Source organism: Lutra lutra, chromosome 6, assembly GCF_902655055.1.
Source record: "Lutra lutra chromosome 6, mLutLut1.2, whole genome shotgun sequence".
Lineage (NCBI taxonomy): Eukaryota > Metazoa > Chordata > Mammalia > Carnivora > Mustelidae > Lutra > Lutra lutra.
The window spans coordinates 65,891,510-65,910,547 of record NC_062283.1 but is presented as its reverse complement, the minus strand read 5'-3'; the positions used below and the strand labels follow the sequence as shown (position 1 = coordinate 65,910,547).

At 39.2% G+C, this 19,038-nt stretch overlaps 1 protein-coding gene across 3 annotated transcripts in view; it reads right to left on the bottom strand.

Annotated features, from left to right (window-relative positions):
- KIF6 (kinesin family member 6) overlaps positions 1-19,038 on the bottom strand; it is a 465,466-nt gene that overhangs the window by 304,614 nt on the left and 141,814 nt on the right. For all 3 annotated transcript variants that reach the window (XM_047733172.1, XM_047733173.1, XM_047733171.1), the window contains 3 exons: positions 15,395-15,601; positions 6,312-6,455; positions 5,292-5,378 (listed from right to left, as the gene is read on the bottom strand). In XM_047733172.1, coding sequence (XP_047589128.1) covers positions 5,292-5,378; positions 6,312-6,455; positions 15,395-15,601 — 438 coding nt within the window. The remainder of the gene's footprint in view (positions 1-5,291; positions 5,379-6,311; positions 6,456-15,394; positions 15,602-19,038) is intronic.

Here is a 19,038-nt window from a genome sequence, read left to right as displayed (position 1 = left end):
TGTTTATTATTAAATATTTTTAGGTGTTCAATATAAGCAATCAAATTGTTTGCAAGTAATGACAAATGTTTCCTTCTTTTCAAATCCTCATACCTTTTTTTTTTTTTTAAATTGTCTCTTCCCTAGCTAGAACTTCCAAGTATAATGCTTCAGACATTCATTCTTATCTTATTCCTTCTAACATTTCACCTTCAAAATGTTTGCTGTAGTTTTTGGTTGATACCCTTAATCACTTTAAGGCTGTTCACTGATATTTATAGTTTGATGAGTCTTTTCAAACTATGGATGAATATTTAATGTTAAAAATATCTCTTCTGCATCTAGTGATGTGAGCATATAATTTTTCTCTTTTTAACTGTGAATGTTATGAATCACCTTCATTCATGTGACTTCTTTTTTAGTATGAACTACTTCAAATATACAAAAAGATATATAAAGGGTATCTTGTAAACCCACTACTTAGCTTAAGTGAACACCAATATACCTACTATGTAGCTTAAGAAATAAAACATTACAGATGCTTTTGAAGCCTGAACCTCTGTATAGCTTTCTCTAAATAAATCTCTTGTTACCATTAACTAAAATTTGGTGTTTATTTTTCCCATGGCTCTTTTCTTTTATTATATACACTAAAATGTTTTCTAATGACACATTATCTTTCAATTCCCAAAATAAACCCAACTAGCTCACGATACCACATATTAATAATCACAATGCAAATTTCCTAAAACAAGAATTGGCAGACTGAATTAAACTTATATTCTTCCTTCAATATTTGGTAAACTTAAAAACAACATGGAGTCTGCTCCATCCTTCCTTTCTTCCTGTCTTTTTTCTCTCCCTCCCTCTTCCCCTCCTTCCCCCCTTTCCTCCATTCTTTCCTTCCTCTTTCTCTTTTTCTCTTTGTCTTTCTCTCCCTTTGGTACCTCTGTTATTACTAAATCTATTTAATAGTCATATTCATGTTTTTAAAAATTCTTCTTAAAAATTAAAATAATAAATTCTTCTTGCATTAGCTTCAATGTTGTTTTTTAAAGGAAATTGTCCATTTTTGCTTTTAAATTTACTGCCATAAAGTCATTCAAAATACCTTATTATTATTTTAAGCTATCTGTTGTACCTATGGTTAAGTCCTCTTTTCATTCCAAATACTGTGTCGATTTCTGCCTTCTTTATTCCTTTCTTCATTAATCTTTCCAGAGATTTGTTCATTTCATTAATAGATTAAAAGTCAACTTCAGTTTTCGTTACTCCTTTCTACTGTATCTTTGCTTTGGGTTTTGTTTTTGCTCATTTTTACACTTTTTAATTTCTGTCTTTCTACTCTTTTAGATTTCTTTTAGTGCTTATTTTTCTAACTTCTTGGCTTGGGGTCCACTAGACCAAGGGAGTTTGTAAATTTGAACTTTGAACTCATGGGAAGCAGAGGCTTAGGATTTAAAACTTCCAGAGAAACCAACTTTTGCTCCACCTGAAGCCCAGGCTAAGGCAGATAAGCTTCCCTAGCATCTCCCTATGCCAGTGGGCAGATTTTTTCCTTTTTGGTTCACCCTTTCACTGGTTTCATATTGAGAAGCAGAGAACATATGTTCATCACATCTTCCAAGGTTCCAGGGCTCCATATTTGATGGCTTTCTTACAATTCCCTTCATCCCTCTACTCTAGGACAACTGCAGCCTCAGCTTGGTTTCTGAGCCCTGGAGAATTCCCTTCACTCATTCAACCTCAGACATACATTTCAAAAGTACTTGTTAAATTTTATATATAGGTATGGTTCCTATTATCTCTGCCTTATTGACAGGACCAGAAGTTCCAAAGAATGGGACACTGAGTATTTTGAACATGTCAGTCCTCCTAGAGTTTCATTTAAATGCACAAGATTGAGTGGGTTTTGGTTATTTGCTTCTTTTCAAAAACATGGTCAGAATCATCCAGCTCTGCACAGTGAAAATCCTCGGACAGGAACTATGTGAGTCATTCATTTGTATCTCCTCCCCCTCACCCCCAAATTAATATTGATGTCATATTTTCTACTCTGCTAAGGCATTCAAAGTCAAATCTAACAACCAAATTAACTTCTGTCACTGAGCAGAAATCTCAAAACTAAGCCAACTTTCATGATTTTGAGATTATTACAATCATACCTCCCATCAAATTACTGTAGAAACTTTGGAATGAGAGCCATCCATAGAAGATTTTGGCCCATGCTGAGTCACCACAGACTCTGGCCTCTTTACAATTCTTTTATCACCTTGTCTTACTGAGACTTGTAAAGAAAGTAAGTCAAAACCCTGGTGATCCTGATCTTAGAGGGCTGGTTTCACATGTGTCATTAGATTCTGAGAGCAATATATTGGGAATCCCATCCAAATTGTGTTTTGGGTGGTTTTGAGGACAAATTTGCAATTGTCACCTGTGCTTCAGAAAAGCTCTGTCCATAAAGTCATGAATAGTAATGTCAGTTTTTTGAAGCCATTATAAAAGAGAACAGGAGATAACACTTAACAATTATAGATTGTTCTGCACCAGAAGATCTCTCTCTCTCTCTCTCTCTCTATATATATATATATATAGATAGATATATCTATCTATATATATATATAAAACAAATCTTATTTTATTTCTTATTTAGATTCAATAAGCCAACATATAGTACATCATTAGTTTCAGATATAATGTTCAATAATTTATCGGTTGCATGTAACATCCAGTGTTCATCAGCTCATCACCTCACAAATGAAACTGGACCATTTTCTTACACCATACACAAAGATAAACTCAAAATGGATGAAAGACCTAAATGTGAGGCAGAAATCTATCAAAATCCTAGAGGAGAACATAGGCAGCAACCTCTTTGACCTCAGCTGTAGCAACTTCTTGCTAGAGAAGTTAGACACATCTAGACACATCTCCAAAGGCAAGGGAAACAAAAGGAAAAATGAACTATTGGGACTTCATTGAGATAAAAAGCTTCTGCACAGCGAAGGAAATAGTCAACAAAACTAAGAAGCAACCCACAGAATGGGAGAAGATATTTGCAAATGATATATTAGATAAAGGGCTGGTACCCAATATCTATAAAGAACTTATCAAACTCAACCCCCAGAAAACAAATAATCCAATCAAGAAATGGGCAGAAGACCGGAACAGTCATTTCTCCAAAGAAGACATAGAAATGGCCAACAGACCCATGAAAAAACACTCAGTGTCACTTGGCACCAGGGAAATATAAATCAAAACCACAATGAGATACCCTAACACCAGTCAGAATGGCTAAAATTAACAAGGAAGACCTCAATATTTATTCAATTAACAGCTGTCAGCTTTGGTTCAGAATTCTCTCTTCTTTACATTTTTTGTAGTCCTACATCAAACACATGACAATGTTCACCTTTCTGCACATTCCTCAAGTAACTTCAAAGTCTCTCTAGCCAAACTTAAAGAAAAAAAACCCCTCCAGCATTTAATATGTTCATTTTCCTTCAATTACGCTCTAATTTTTGTCTTCAGGCTAATGATTCATGGCTGTCTTTCTCAGGCTGCTCTGTGATGCAACAGGGCTGTTTGCTGGGGAGGTGAGGATGGCAGAAGAATTCGTCCTATGTGTTTCCTTCCACTTGACTCAAGCCTTCGAATTCCAACTCCTTCTTCCAGTGGGGGCACTGTGTGTTGCAGGTGTCTGAGCAGGGTCTGTGCTGGAAAGAGACCCTGCCTCACCCACTTGGTTTCTCCAGAGATTTCCATCTGGGCAGCTCAAGCTCCTGAGACAAGCAGGGTAAAACAAATAACCCCACTATTCTTTTAACCTCCTTTGTCTCTATACTTCAGCACAATGATTTCAGGGAGACAGGGCAAACAATCAGAAGGAAATAATTAATATGGGTAACAGTGAATTTAGAAGGTTATTATTATTATTTTGGAATTTGAGGAATTTATAAATGAAGCACTGTTGGTGAGATTTCACACCCTTTTTATAACGCATACTGCTAAGCCTACACCAGCTTATGTTCTAGAGAAAATTTTTAAAAACCGAGTGATCTGGAAAGTAATATAATCTTAATTTGGGAATGTATAAAATTAAAATATTTTATTTCTACATTTTCAATGTTGGCATAAGTTGATTTCATGTTGTATTTCATTTAGAGAAGAGTAACAAAATAGAGAAAAAACATCTGCATTTAAAATGAGGATCTGAGTCATGGAACTTGCAAATATTTTTGCTTTAAAAAAGCACTCTGATAGGAGTGCCTAGGTGGCTCAGATGGTTAAGCATCTGCGTTTGGCTTAGGTTGTGATCCCCAGGTCCTGGGATGGAGCCCCACATCGGCTCCCAGCTCAGTGGGGAGTCTGCTTCTCCCTCTCCCCCTGGCTCTCCCCCCGCTGTGCTCTATCTCTGTCTCTGTAACTCTCTCAAATGAATAAATTAAAAAATAAAAATAACAAATAAATAAGTAAATAAGTACTCTGATAAAGCAGGATTCATTGTTATAGAACTAGAAGTTTAGCTATTTTTCCATGGGCCCAACTAATGATTAAGTTTTTTAAAGATTCGTTTATTTATTTTGAGAGAGATAGAAAGTGAGGGAGCAGGAGGAGGGGTAGAGGGAGAGGGAGACAGAGAATCTTAAGCATACTCCCCACTGAGCATGGAGCCCAACATAAGACTCAATCCCGTAACCGTGAGATCATGACCTGAGCCGAAATCAAGAGTTAGATGCCTAACAGACAGAGCCACCCAGGGACCCCACTGATTAATTTTTTCTAATCTCTAAAATAAGCGGCAAGGCAGTTGTACAAAATACGGTTTTACTTAATAACCATTAGAACTTCATTTTCCTCTGTTAGCTTTTATAGAAGATGGTCTATTTTTATTATTATCTCTAGAAACTTCAACTCATGTTTTCTGAAAGTCTACCACCTGCATGTAAATAGAACTGGCCCTGACCAAGTCCCATGCATCTTCAGGACTCACTGTACTATCTCAGGAGCGGACTGAGGGGACTGCAGCTGCCAGGTCCTTGCGTCAGACCGTCTGTCCCTAAATCCTGGCTCTGCCACTTATGGGGGCTGTGATTCTCAGCAAGTTAGTTAACATTTCTGTGCCTCAGTTTTGTCATCTGTAAAGCAGGGATGGAGATGACATCTACTCATAAACTTGTGAGAATTCAATCAATTAATATGTTTCTAATACTTAGAACACTGCCTGGTATGAAGGATGTGCCTCTTGAGTTTTGTTAATCTTTAATCCACTTCGATTTTTCTTCCACCCTCGTAAGTTCAAAGTTGCTTACCAATCTGGGATCGATTTCTTCATTAAGAACAGCTTCATTCTTTATGAGTGCCACTCGTTGTGCAAATCTGCACGTAGATATCGACTCCTATAAAGCAAAATAATTCCTTAAAATGTTATGGCTTAGAAAGATAACCCTTCATTTTTGTTCACAGAAGAAAGAAGCACATCTAAAGAGTGATGTGTATAAAACACAACAAGGGACCATGCCTCCAAATGAGGAAGTTTTGCTCTAGAACATCAGTTTAATTAAAATTTTATTTTGGCCTAATAAAATGACCCATGCTAAACATGTGGGAGATCATGAGGTCCTACATGGCAACTTATGTATTTTTCACCTCCTGATCTATAAAACCGGAGCCCCATATAGAAATTATAATTATAGCAGGTACTATTATAACCCACAAACTTGAATGATTACAAAATAAACATTTGTAACAGGCCAGAAAGAGGCTTTGCAAGACATCTTAGAATGCACTTAGGAGTTGGCCTCATTTTGGAAGACATCCTGCCACTTCTTATTTTCCTCTTCTAGAGAAATTCTGGATCCCAAGAATTGGACTGCAATGCATAAAACATGAAGTTGAGTCTAAAGCAACACAGGAAAGTCAGTCAGTAGCCAGGCCTTGATAAAGTATCCTGTAGACTGCACTCAGTGACAGGTCTAGGGACATGTCCTAGAGATGAAGGTATCTTAGTAATCAAGAGCTAAACAGAAAAGCAGCTAATGGGTCTCCTCTCTCATATCCTCTGGCCAAGATAACTAACCCAGCAGCAGGCTTCCCAAAATCTGTATCTGAGCCTTCTTCCCACCATCCTGGACTGTGTGAAGTCCATTCTCAAATGGGGGTAACTATAATACTGGCAAAGCAGCCAAAGCTGTGAACTCTGCAGGGTGTTTACATCTCAAAGCATACCCCAACCCGGCTGAAAAGATGGAAATCTGCCCAGGACCTTCAGCGCCATCTCAGAAACTGGCTACAGAAACTCAGACTGAGATCTCTGGAAAGAACAAACGTACGTCGATATTCCTTTTCTCTAAAGAGAGTGTTGCAATCATGGTTGTCATGCAGTTCCCTCCCAAACTGTCCCTTAGGACACTGGTCATCATGGAGTTCCTGTAGGGAATGTGTGCACGGTGTTTTTCGGAAAGAGCAATGATCACCTGTGGTGTGGCAGAAAAAATAATGGCATTAGATTAGCAGAAAATGCACATCTCACACTCAGCTAAGATGCAACTGCAGTGAAAATTCAAACAGAAATCATAACTGAATGCAGGGTGACATCTAAAACCTGGGCTCAAAATAAATATTTTAACATGATTTGGTACACTAATGGTGAAGATGGAGGGAAGTGAACTTAACAAAAACATACCACTGTGAACACTGTAATTTTTGGATAGATGATATAACTTGGCATAGAAAAGGATACATTATTATCCTGTCTTTGGCCATTGGAATATTCATGTAAAACTCAAGAGTAAATCATGCCAGAGTTTTAAAATCCCCACCAAAATTGATTTCTATGACCCATCTTCAAGGTAGAAGAGGCCGAGCAGTAAAGAAGAACTATGAGAGACAGCAGGGGTTAGTGATGGAGACCCAAGAATCTGGTATCACATTGTCCAGGTCTAAATTCTAGCCTTACTAGGGCATGTCACTCAACATCCCTGCCTCAGTGTCCTCAACTGTAAAACTGAGAAAGGATAAACAGCTACCTCACAGGGAGTTGGAGTGACTGAGTTAAAATGCACAAATTTTGAGAAGCAGCCAGCTAGCTCAGTGCTGTCTGCATGGTTGCCACCATTCTAAGTGATGGGGGAAGTTTATGTTGGGTCAACTAAGGCTCGCACATCTTACTCTTCACTTAATAGGAAGGTACTAGCTGGATGAAAGGCTGCTGCCCAAAGGGAGCTACCAGGGCTTCAGGGTTTTCCTGGGAAGATGAACCCAGTGCTAGGATGTCCATCCCAAGCATCAGGAACAAGGCACCCACAGATGTGACTTCAGAGGCATCATGAGGCCCTGACTCTTGAAAATACCTCGGCTAACACCTACCATTGTTCTAACCTTCCCTCCCCTCAGGTGTGTAATCAGAACTTCTTCTACCCTCTTGGTTTATAAAACAAAATTGTTTTCAAAGACTGTTTGGGGCAAAAACACATAATACCACCTGCTTTAAATTCATGACCACAGATCTTATTATAAACTAAATATCCTCTGATCATTTCTCTCAAAAATTACTTCTCCAATCTCAGAAACGAGGCTTCATATCTTATCCTTTTGTTTCAGACCTCCACCCAGCCTTCCCGCCCTGCCTTTAGTCTTAGCTGATGGTCACACACCCTTCCATTAGAAGGGAGCAGCCTGACCAGAACCATCTCTTGTGCCATCATTAAATGCCCCAAACACTCTGCCCTTCCTGTGTCACCAAATTGCTCCTTCTAAGGTCAGCCCCTCATCCTCTCCCTCTTCACCTCTCACTTACCTTGCTCCTACAATCACCCCTTTACTTCTGCATCAATTTCTCTCTCTCACCTGGATCATTCCCATCCTGTGTGCCCACTAGTCTAAAAACTAAGATGGCTCTTGCTAAGGTTTTCAGCAATCCCCTGCTGTACCCAAAGTATTTATGGCCATCTTATTAGACTTCTGAGTCGAGTAAGTATTCAACACAGGTACTCTCTGCCTCCTTTTGGAAACACTTTATTCATTGGTAACCAGGACACCACATTTCCCTGGTTTTCATCTTTTCTCAAACATTAGTTAATGAATGCTTCCTTTCCTTCTTCCTAAGTTATAGACATTGGAATACTCCAGGGCTCAGTCCTTGATCCTCTTCTCTTTCTTATCTAAACTCTCTCCCTATGGAATCTCATCCAATCCCCTTAAATACATATATACATATATATCCTGATATCTCCCCAATTTATACCATCAGCTTCCCCCTGAGCTGCTCTCTCCGTGGCAACCCTAAATCTCCACTTGAATGTCTATTCTTGACCTTCTCTCCCCTCTCCACACAAATCTGATTCTTTTCTGGGTTTTACCCATCACTACTGATGACACCACCATCCACCTAATGGCTCAGGTCAAAACCCTGCACATCATCCTTATTTCCCCTCATTTCTGACATGTAATTCACCAGTGATTTCTATTAGTTTTACCTAAACGGCATGCCCAGAATTGGACCACTTTTCCCACTTCTTCTGTCACCACTCCAGGTCAAGCCTCCATCACCCCTTCCTTGGACAACTATACAAGGCTTTGACTTATCCTTGTTTCTCTTTTTGCCTGCCACACCCCTCACCTCCCTTTGATCTACTCTCTGCAGAGAAATCTTTATAAAATATAAGTTACTTCAAGTCACTTCACTGCTTACAACCTTCCCGTAGCTTACTGAAACACCATAATGACCCAATTCCTGCATGATCTAGTCCCTGTCTACCTATCTGTCCTCATCTTCTATTGTGCTTTCCTTTCATAGCCCACATTGGCCTCGCTGTTCCTCCACCATAACAAGACTGTCTCCACGTCACCACCTTTGAATATGTTGTTCTTTTTACCTAGAATCTTCTTGCCCAGATTTTCATATAGCTTCCTATTTCACATCATTTAAATCTTTGCTCAAATCTTGTCTCCTCACAAGGGCTTTCACTAAACACCTTGTCAAATGTAACCCACCTATCTCCAGGATTTTAATCGATTTCACTTTTCTTCCTGTTCTTATCACTATTTGAAATTCTGTTCACTTATTTACCTTTTTAAAATCTGCTTCCTCACTTGGTTTACAGCTTCATTAGGCCAGAGACTTTGTTTCTCTCATTCACAATTCTACCCCACCATCTAGAGCAGTGTCTGGCCCCCAGTCTATGGGGCAGAAACTACATTGTCTTTTTACTCCATTCTCAGGATAACCCCCATTCTAGTTTCACTCACTATGAAGTTACACTTCCTAGTTTCTCTTATAACTCAACGTTCTATGTGGGACCTAGCTCCATCAAAAGGACGCCTTGTGTGGGGCTGGGAGGTGAGTGATGAGAGGTGGTAGCCACAAAGAGGAAGATCAGATATATAGGAGAGTGTGGTGGTGAAGGCATCTGGTTCCTTCGAGGTAGCTGCAACAAACTTCTGGAATCCGGGACTTACTGTCCTGGGTGCCAAGGGCGGAGTTCTGAATTGCCAAGAGCAGTTCAGTGCTGTGGCTAGACTGTCTCCTGTTTGCTCTGCTCTAGGCTGTGTAGTATCTAAGCCCAGTTTTCTAACTTTTCTTGAGGTTCTTTATGTTTAATGAACTCTACATTGCTTAAATCAGCTACAGTAGGGTTTCTGGTTTATGATAAAGAAATCTGACAAGTACAACATGTGTTCGACACCGTTATGTGAAATGAACAAATAAATGAGTAGATTAATTAGCTTCACCTAGGAAGATAGTGCAAGGGTCAACAGTATGGAGTGAGATTTGGTGGAACTGAGTTGCAGTGTAATTGGAAAGGAAGGAGGGAACATGGCAGACCCAAGTCTGAGTGGCAAGGTGGTAGCAGGGAATGCTAAGCAGAACTCCAGACCCTCAAAGCCAAGAGGGCAAAGGAAATACCTCTAATAATCAAGGCAGGCCCAAATACCAAGCCAGACCAAAGAGGGGTTGGTCTGATAGATGTGTGGAGAGGGTGGCATAACTGCTTATGAATCATAATTAAGTGTCTGACAATGTTCTAAGTACTTTGAAATTCTTTCATAAAACAAATGTCACTATTTTTTTCTTGCTCCAGGAAACAATATTAATACCTCTTCTGTTCAGCAGCTTTATGACAACTTAGGTGACATAAAAGAGACTATGCTTATTAAGCTTCCCGCTGATAGTAAATTCAATGGGGTTAGTTAATTTGCTATTGGTTGCAGTAACAGAAAATGTAACCCAAACTGGATTTAATCATAAGGGAAATTTATTGGCCCATGTATCTATAATAGGAAAGGTTTTAGGTTACACATAACCCAAAAGGTCAGTGCTACCACCAAGGATTTAGTTTTCACCAATATCTCTGCTCTCCCTTCTACGTTGTAGAAGTCTGCCTCTCTTCACGGCCACAGGATGGCTGCCAAATATCCTTATTTATAACTGATGTGAGAAAGTTCTCTAATCATTAAATATATACCCTGAGCTTCCCTAGGAACCAGCTTGGGTCATAGGCCCATCTCTGAACCAATCACTACGGTCAAGGCTCCAATTGGTTTAGACTAGTCAAGGTCTACTCTTGGAGCTGGGATGGGCTCATGGCTGCTACTCCTGCAGAGAATGTTGTAGAGGAAATTCCAATGCCATTTCCAGAAATGGTTCTAAAATGGTTCAAGAGAATAATTAAAATTCCAAATGTGATTATGGATTGGAAAGCATGGTCTTTAAAAATGGGAAAAATGAAAGCAGTTCATAATAAAAGAACGAACCCAGGACTTAGAGGCAGAATCTAGCTGCCCCACTTGTGCAATTTTAGACAGATCTCTTAAGTTTATTAGTCTCTGTTTCCTCACCTGTAAAAGTAGGATTAGAATACCTGCCTATCTCACAGAAATGTTTTAAAGATGAATAGAGATTGTTTCTGGGATAGTAAAACAAAATGCACTCCATATAGCAGGGATATCCAGGCTATGTTCTTTAGGATCCCTCTGGACACTTGCTACAGCCATATAAAGCTAGTCCTGGGCCATTTCTCTAACAGAGGGCCCTGAAAAGGCACCTTCTCAGCTCTAAAGGAGCCTGGGAGTATCAGAATAAGTCTAGACCCCTTGGAGAAGATATAGATCTTCAGAGTGACCCAGAAATGGCCGGTATTCAGGAAAGAGGCAAAGGTGGATTATTCTTTATGGGGCTGCTTTGGGCTCTCTAAATTGGGCCAGAATCAAATGATCTGAATGGCACAAGCTAAGGAGATAGTTATACAACCTGGATTTTTTTTTTTTAAAGATTTTTATTTGTTTATTTGACAGATCACAAGGAGGCAGAGAGGCAGGCAGAGAAAGAAAGAGAGAGGAGGAGGCAGGCTTCTTGCTGAGCAGAGAGCCCGATGCGGGGCTCAATCCCAGGATCCCAGGATCATGACCTGAGCCGAAGGCAGAGGTTTTAACCACTGAGCCACCCAGGCACCCCCAACCTGGATTTTTAAAAAATGTTTACTCCCATCTGGGATTTCATACATAAATATAACAAAATGTTCCTGAAGACATTCATTAAGCAACAAAGAATGGAAATTCACATTATACTAATATCTCCAAGTACCTAGAAACTATTCTTAGAATCAATCACTCAGATTACTATTTAATGAATTAAAGAGATTTTCTTTTAAAGAGCTCAGAAGCACATGGAAAATTATCCTCTGAAAACTGACAATGATTTGGAGTGGTTACAACTGTCATTGGCAGCATTCGTTTTTCTCCTCAACACACACATTCAGTGGAAGCCAAGTGGAAACTGAAACTCTGAAGAAATCCTGCTTATGGTGGATAACTGGTTGAAGGGAACCCGGATTCTGATTTCTGTAAAGGCAGAGAGCAAACACACTGTTCCCAGTGGTTTCTCACTTGATGTTTGGGCTGACAGAGACCAAAGGTCACACCAGGAGCACTCGGTGAGGCTAATGGTTAGAACAAGTATGCATGTCCCCTTCCTTTTCTTCCATGCACTTAATTTCTAGGTCCGAAATGCACCCTGTTATTGTGGCTTAAAATGTTTTCAAGGAGACGTTTTGGAAAGAGTACCGCATACACAAGGAAAACTCCAAAACCAACAATACTCTGACAAACAGAAATTTATTTACTGATAAGCACAGTAAGGGGCACGCAACTCAGAAAGGCTGTGAGCTGCGAGCAGATGTAAGGCCCACAAATGATGGCCAGAAGGGCAGTGACAGTTCTGCATGGAATTTCTATAACCAACATGGGCTAATAAGTGTAAGAGAGCTTACCAAACTATTTCCTAGGACATCTCCATCTATATACTGAAACTAAGATGGAGAGGATGTAATTAATTACAAACATTTACGTGAGTTGCTAATACAGCATTTATCTGACCGTATGGAAGGATCTGTTTATACGTGTTGCTCCTTCACTAGATAACATGATAGCACCATTTCTCAATGATGCATTTATCCTCATTGCCTGACATAATTCAAGCACTTCACAGACACTTCGTTACAGTTTGTTGAATGAATGAGTGAATGAATGAATGAATGCAGTTAAACTAAAGTGTGTTATACTTCCAGTCTCATTAGCCACATAATCAAGTCCTGCATAAAGAAAACCTAGGTATAAAAATCCTTGAATTCCATTATTTTATTAATAGTATCTGCTCCCTCTTTTTATTACTCTTATTCCCTTGTACCCATTGGTTCTCCCTCACTTATCTCTTTCTGTGTGAAATTCCAAAATTTCTCTATGACCCACCTATTTCCTTATTTGCCACAACTCCTAGATTTACTCAACCCCACATATCTATGCCCATACCTGTAGTTTTCCATATTTCTGTCCCTCTTTCCTCTGATGCTAATCTTCCCCTCTTCTCTCTCTGTTATCTTATGCTATAACCTCTAGGAAGACACTTGTAGAGTTGTGTAAGTAGTTAACAGCTAGAGTCGTGCATTGGGTACATATGAAACAGATAGTTGACATTCAGAAAGCCAAAGGTCAATGACATGTGAGTATTGCTGTGGCCCTGGCTAAACTGAGCCGCCTGGACTGGAGCTAAGGGCTAATGGACTCCCAGTTCCCACTGTCTGACATGCTCTAACCCCAGATCTGCCTGGTTCTCTCCTACTTGTTCTTTGAGTCTCTGTTTAATATCAGCCCTGAGAGAACTTTCATTCCCTTTGCCCTGCTCAGCCTAAGTCCGGTCCCCCATTATAAGCTCTCCTCACCCGTTGGCCTTTCTCTGCACAACTCACCTGGATAACAGCCAAGCATTTAATGACTATTTATTCCATGCACATCTCCCTGAACCGGCCCCTGAGACCTTTGGTGCAAGGACCATTTCTACTTTGCTTAGCACTATGCTCCAGTGCCTGGCATAGTCCTCAGCATGATACTGCTCCTTATAAATGTTCGTTAAGTACATAAATTCATTATACAGAAAATCAAGTGCATAGAGCCACCAAGATTACTCACATGAGGCTGATGTTACAAGAATTTTGAAGAGAAGAGATGTGGGGAGAGGAAGAGTTTTAATGAGAAGTAGCAGCTTGCAAAGGTTGTATAGAATGAAGGGAGAGGATTAGGGGCAGAATGTTTTCCTTGAGTGATAACAATTGGTGGAAATTCTGATTTAACTAATGAATATAATTTTGTATGAACAGATGGGCATAATGGGAGTTAAAGCAGACAGGGCTACCATCAGAAACAACTAGGAATATTTCTTTGAAATAAAGCACTTTGAATACAGTCCATTATGTTTTCATATCAGGGTTTTATAAGTGTTCAATTAAGAAAAAGCTCTGTTAAGCAAAAGTTCTTACTTAATATTTGAGCAAGAACAGCTAGGGAAGGCTGAGTCTTGTCAGAAACACTAAAATCATCTGAACACATGCAGGCCATTAATCTCTGGGTCCTGCCTTACTGGCGTTCATTTAGTCAGAGCCTAACTGCAGGCACCTTGTTCAGATACAGCTCCCTTAGGTTTCTCTCAATATGCTTTCTCAGCCAACTTGACCATTAGAAGCATTTAACATCAGGACAATATCAGTCTCAAAAGGGTTCATTAGGCAGTAAAAGAAAAGAAGGGGGAGTTCTGTTTGTTTTTTCAAATCTTTTAGCCTCCAACACTCATTAGCAAGTCCTTCTGCCTTGCCAATATACTCTGTACTTCTCCACTCCAGTTTTTGATCATGCTTCTCTTTTTTGGTCCCCCTTAGAATTTGGAAGTAGTTGCCATCTTTAACATTCAACTCACAGCACTTTACTCCTGGAGCTGAAAGAACTTGAGAAATCATCTAATTCAAAATGCTCATTTTAGGGGTGAGGATTTTTTTTTATGGAAAATTTATTTAGCTAAATTCAGATGAGCTTTCTTTGCACTTGGGAGATAAATTCAGAAATCAAAAATAGAGCATACACTGGGGTAGACTGCAGTAAACTTGGGGTAAGGGCTGGAAGGGGAAGCTAAAGCAAAGAGAACCTTCATAGAATCACAATCACCAGCTAGATGAAGTCACCAGAAGCTAAAAAGCTATTAGTCATCTCTAAATTATGTTCCCACAACTAATCTACTAGCCTGAAAAGACAGGCCATGGGAGGCCATTTATAACCTATATTCACACCCATTACAGATTTTATAACAAAAACACTAAGGTATAGTGAGAGAAAACGTGGGCTTTGGAGCCAAGCAATTCAAGATTCAAATCCTCATCTCACTATTAACTGGTAACCTCAGGAAGGTCTCAGGAAGACCCGGGTTTCAAAATATATAAAATGGGAATAATTAATACCCACAGAGTAGGGTTATTGCAAGGTTTAAATGAAATGGTATAGACAAAATGCTAATAGCTACACAAATGTTCACAGCAGTATTATTCACAATAGCCAAAAGGTAGTGACAACCTAAGTATCCATCGATGACTGAATGGATAAACAAGACATGGCATGTGCAATAAGAAAACATTACTCAGCTTTACAGAGGAATGAAATTCAAACACATGTTAGAACGTGGATGGACTTTGAAGACATTATCCTAAGTGACATACATCAGACTGAAAAGGACAAATATATGATTCCACTTATATGAATACCTAGAACAGGCAAGTTCATAGAGACAGAAAGTAGAATAAAGGTCACCAGGTACTGGGAGCATAAGGAAATGGAAAATTATTGTTTAATAAGTACAGAGTTTCTGATTGGGTTATGAAAAAGTTCTGGAAATAGATGGTGGTGATGGTTACACAACACTGTGAACTTAATGACACAGAACTGTACACTTGAAAATGATTAAAATGATGAAGTTTATATTATGCACATTTTACCAAAATAAAAGAAGAAAACAAAATAACAATGCTAGCAGAGTGCCTGATGCAAAGTCTATTAACAAATGGTAGATACAGTTACATCCCATTGTCCCCATTTTTACCTGTTCTAAGTAATGTAGGGACAAGTTGATATACTTGGCCTCAGTTAGAAGTTGGCCCCCTACTCCAGTCTTTGCAACTCGCTCTGAACCAGCCAGGTCAACCAAATGAAGTTTGGCATGCCGGACAGTCACAGATCCTGGTTCCTTGCTTGATAAGTGAATAGTGAAAATGCAGTGGGATCGAGTTGAAGCCTGGTTCATTGGAGTCTATAAAATGAAATTGCAAAACAAAATTAATGTGAACACTGAGAATTTTTGCAGACTATCAAAAAGTTTAGATGTATGTCTCTAATGGTATGACTTTGAAGCCAATGCTGTCAAACTCAGCAAAAAGCTTGTAGCTGAGATCTCTTAAAGTGAGTTATTTTTAATATACTGTCTCTTGAATGACTGACAACAGATATGGGTGGGTTGATTCAGAAAGTGAGGAAAGAGTTCAAATGAAGTAAAGCATGAATCCTCTTACTAATACAGTAACTTAATTTCATTACGTGACCACAGTCCTTCAATCCTTACCTTAACCTTGGCTAGCCATACTTGCAAATGTTCGATGGGGATGTCATGGGGAAAAAAGTGAAAATGGATGTACTGGAGGAATTCATTACACACTTGTAATAAACACAACCCACAGATGAGAATACCCAGTATCACTGCTACTACCCAACAGTGAATGAGGATCCCAACCAATGCAATAAACAAGAAAAAGAAATACATTATGCTGCGTGAAATAAGTCAAGCAGAGAGAGTCAATTATCATATGGTTTCACTTATTTGTGGAGCATAACAAATAGCATGGAGGACAAGGGGAGTTAGAGAGGAGAAGGGAGTTGGGGGAAATTGGAAGGGGAGGTGAGCCATGAGAGACTATGGACTCTGAAAAACAATCTGAGGGGTCTGAAGCGGCGGGGGGTGGGATGTTGGGGGGACCAGGTGGTGGGTATTAGAGAGGGCACGGATTGCATGGAGCACTGGGTGTGGTGCAAAAACAAGGAATATTGTTATGCTGAAAATAAAAAATAAAAAAATAAAATAAAAAATTAAAAAAAAATAATACCACACAAAAAAAAGAAATACAAGTCATAGTGACAGGAAAAGAAGAGATTAAAACATAATTGTGTACAGTAATATGATGATGTACATAGAAAATGCAAAAGCACATATAAGCCATTAAAAACTAAGAGTTTAGCAAGGCTGCTGGATGCAAGATCAACATGCCAAATCAAGGAAGTTCTAATAACCCAGCAATAATTAAGCAGGAAATATAATATTACTCATAATGGCCACAAAGAAAATGAGATAACAGGAGATTAATCTTATAAAAATGTGTGATTTGTTGGGAAATGATATTAAAAGATTCAAAAAGGAAACCTGAGTAAAGGTGTCCTAGATATTAATATATGATGTCCAGGATAGGAAAACTAAAAATTCATCTCTATGTTAATTTCTCTGTATTAACCTATATATTCAATGCAATTGAAATAAAAATACCACACACTATGTTTGTGGAACAGAACAAATAAATCAATTCTGAAACACAGATGGAAGAGCAAATATTAAAAAAATAATGTGAGAAAGGAATCCATCAAAATCCTCGAGGAGAACACAGGCAGCAACCTCTTCGACCTCAGCCGCAGCAACATCTTCCTAGGAACATCACCAAAGGCAAGGGAAGCAAGGGCAAAAATGAACTTTTGGGATTTTATCAAGATCAAAAGCTTTTGCACAGCAAAGGAAACAGTTAACAAAACCAAAAGACAACTGACAGAATGGGAGAAGATATTTGCAAATGACATATCAGATAAAGGGCTAGTGTCCAAAATCTATAAAGAACTTAGCAAACTCAACACCCAAAGAACAAATAATCCGATCAAGAAATGGGCAGAGGACATGAACAGACATTTCTGCAAAGAAGACATCCAGATGGCCAACAGACACATGAAAAAGTGCTCCATATCACTCGGCATCAGGGAAATACAAATCAAAACCACCATGAGATATCACCTCACACCAGTCAGAATGGCTAAAATTAACAAGTCAGGAAATGACAGATGCTGGCGAGGATGCGGAGAAAGGGGAACCCTCCTACACTGTTGGTGGGAATGCAAGCTGGTGCAACCACTCTGGAAAACAGCATGGAGGTTCCTCAAAATGTTGAAAATAGAACTACCCTATGACCCTGCAATTGCACTGCTGGGTATTTACCCTAAAGATACAAACGTAGTGATCCGAAGGGGCACGTGCACCCGAATGTTTATAGCAGCAATGTCTACAATAGCCAAACTATGGAAAGAACCTAGATCTCCATCAACAGACGAATGGATAAAGAAGATGTGGTATATATACACAATGGAATACTATGCAGCCATCAAAGGAAATGAAATCTTGCCATTTGTGACGACGTGGATGGAACTAGAGGGTATCATGCTTAGCGAAATAAGTCAATCGGAAAAAGACAACTATCATATGATCTCCCTGATATGAGGGAGAGGAGATGCAACATGGGGGGTTGAGGGGGTAGGAGAAGAGTCAATGAAACAAGATGGGATTGGGAGGGAGACAAACCATAAGTGACTCTTAATCTCACAAAACAAACTGAGGGTTGATGGGGGGAAGGGGTTGGGAGAGGGGGTGGGGTTATGGATATTGGGGAGGGTATGTGCTATGGTGAGTGTTGTGAAGTGTGTAAACCTGGCGATTCGCAGACCTGTACCCCTGGGGATAAAAATATATGTTTATAAAGCTGTAAAAAAAAAAAAAAGAAAAAAGAAAAAGAATAAAAAAGAAAAAAGAAAGGATGAATACCCAAGTTTTGTAGCAACATGGACGGGAATGGAAGAGATTATGCTGAGTGAAATAAGTCAAGCAGAGAGAGTCAATTATCATATGGTTTCACTTATTTGTGGAGCATAACAAATAGCATGGAGGACAAGGGGAGATGGAGAGGAGAAGGGAGTTGAGGGAAATTGGAAGGGGAGGTGAACCATGAGAGACTATGGACTCTGAAAAACGATCTGAGAATTTTGAAGGGGTGGGGGGTGGGAGATTGGGGGCACCAGGTGGTGGGTATTGTAGAGGGCACGGATTGCATGGAGAACTGGGTGTGGTGCAAAAATAATGAATATTGTTATGCTGAAAAAATAAAAAAATTAAAAAAAAATAACAAAAATAATTCTGTGAAAGAAGAATGAGAAGGCAACTTGTCCTGCTGTACATCAGGGTATATCATAATGCCACAATAATTAAAACAGTGTGGTGTTGCTGTAGGGACATATAACACAGTCAGTAAAACAGGCTGGGCTTGTGTAGGCACTCTGTTTAGGACAGAGGAGACATGGAGTACCGAGGAGAAAGGATGGACTAATTAACAAATGGTGCAGTAATAACCAGCTCTCCATCTTAAAAAAAATAATAAATTAAGGTTTCTTTCTCACACCAGACACACAAATAAAGTCCAGAATGTATTAAAGACTTATGTGTAAATAAATACAATTTTAACATTAATATAAGAAAATATAAAAGCATATCATAGTCAACCCAAGGTAATAATGGATCTTTTTTCGTTAAAAATAAAGATTTGTTTATTTATTTGAGAGAGGCTGAAAGAGCAAGTGGGGAGAGAGGCAGAGGGAGAGAATCTCAAGCAG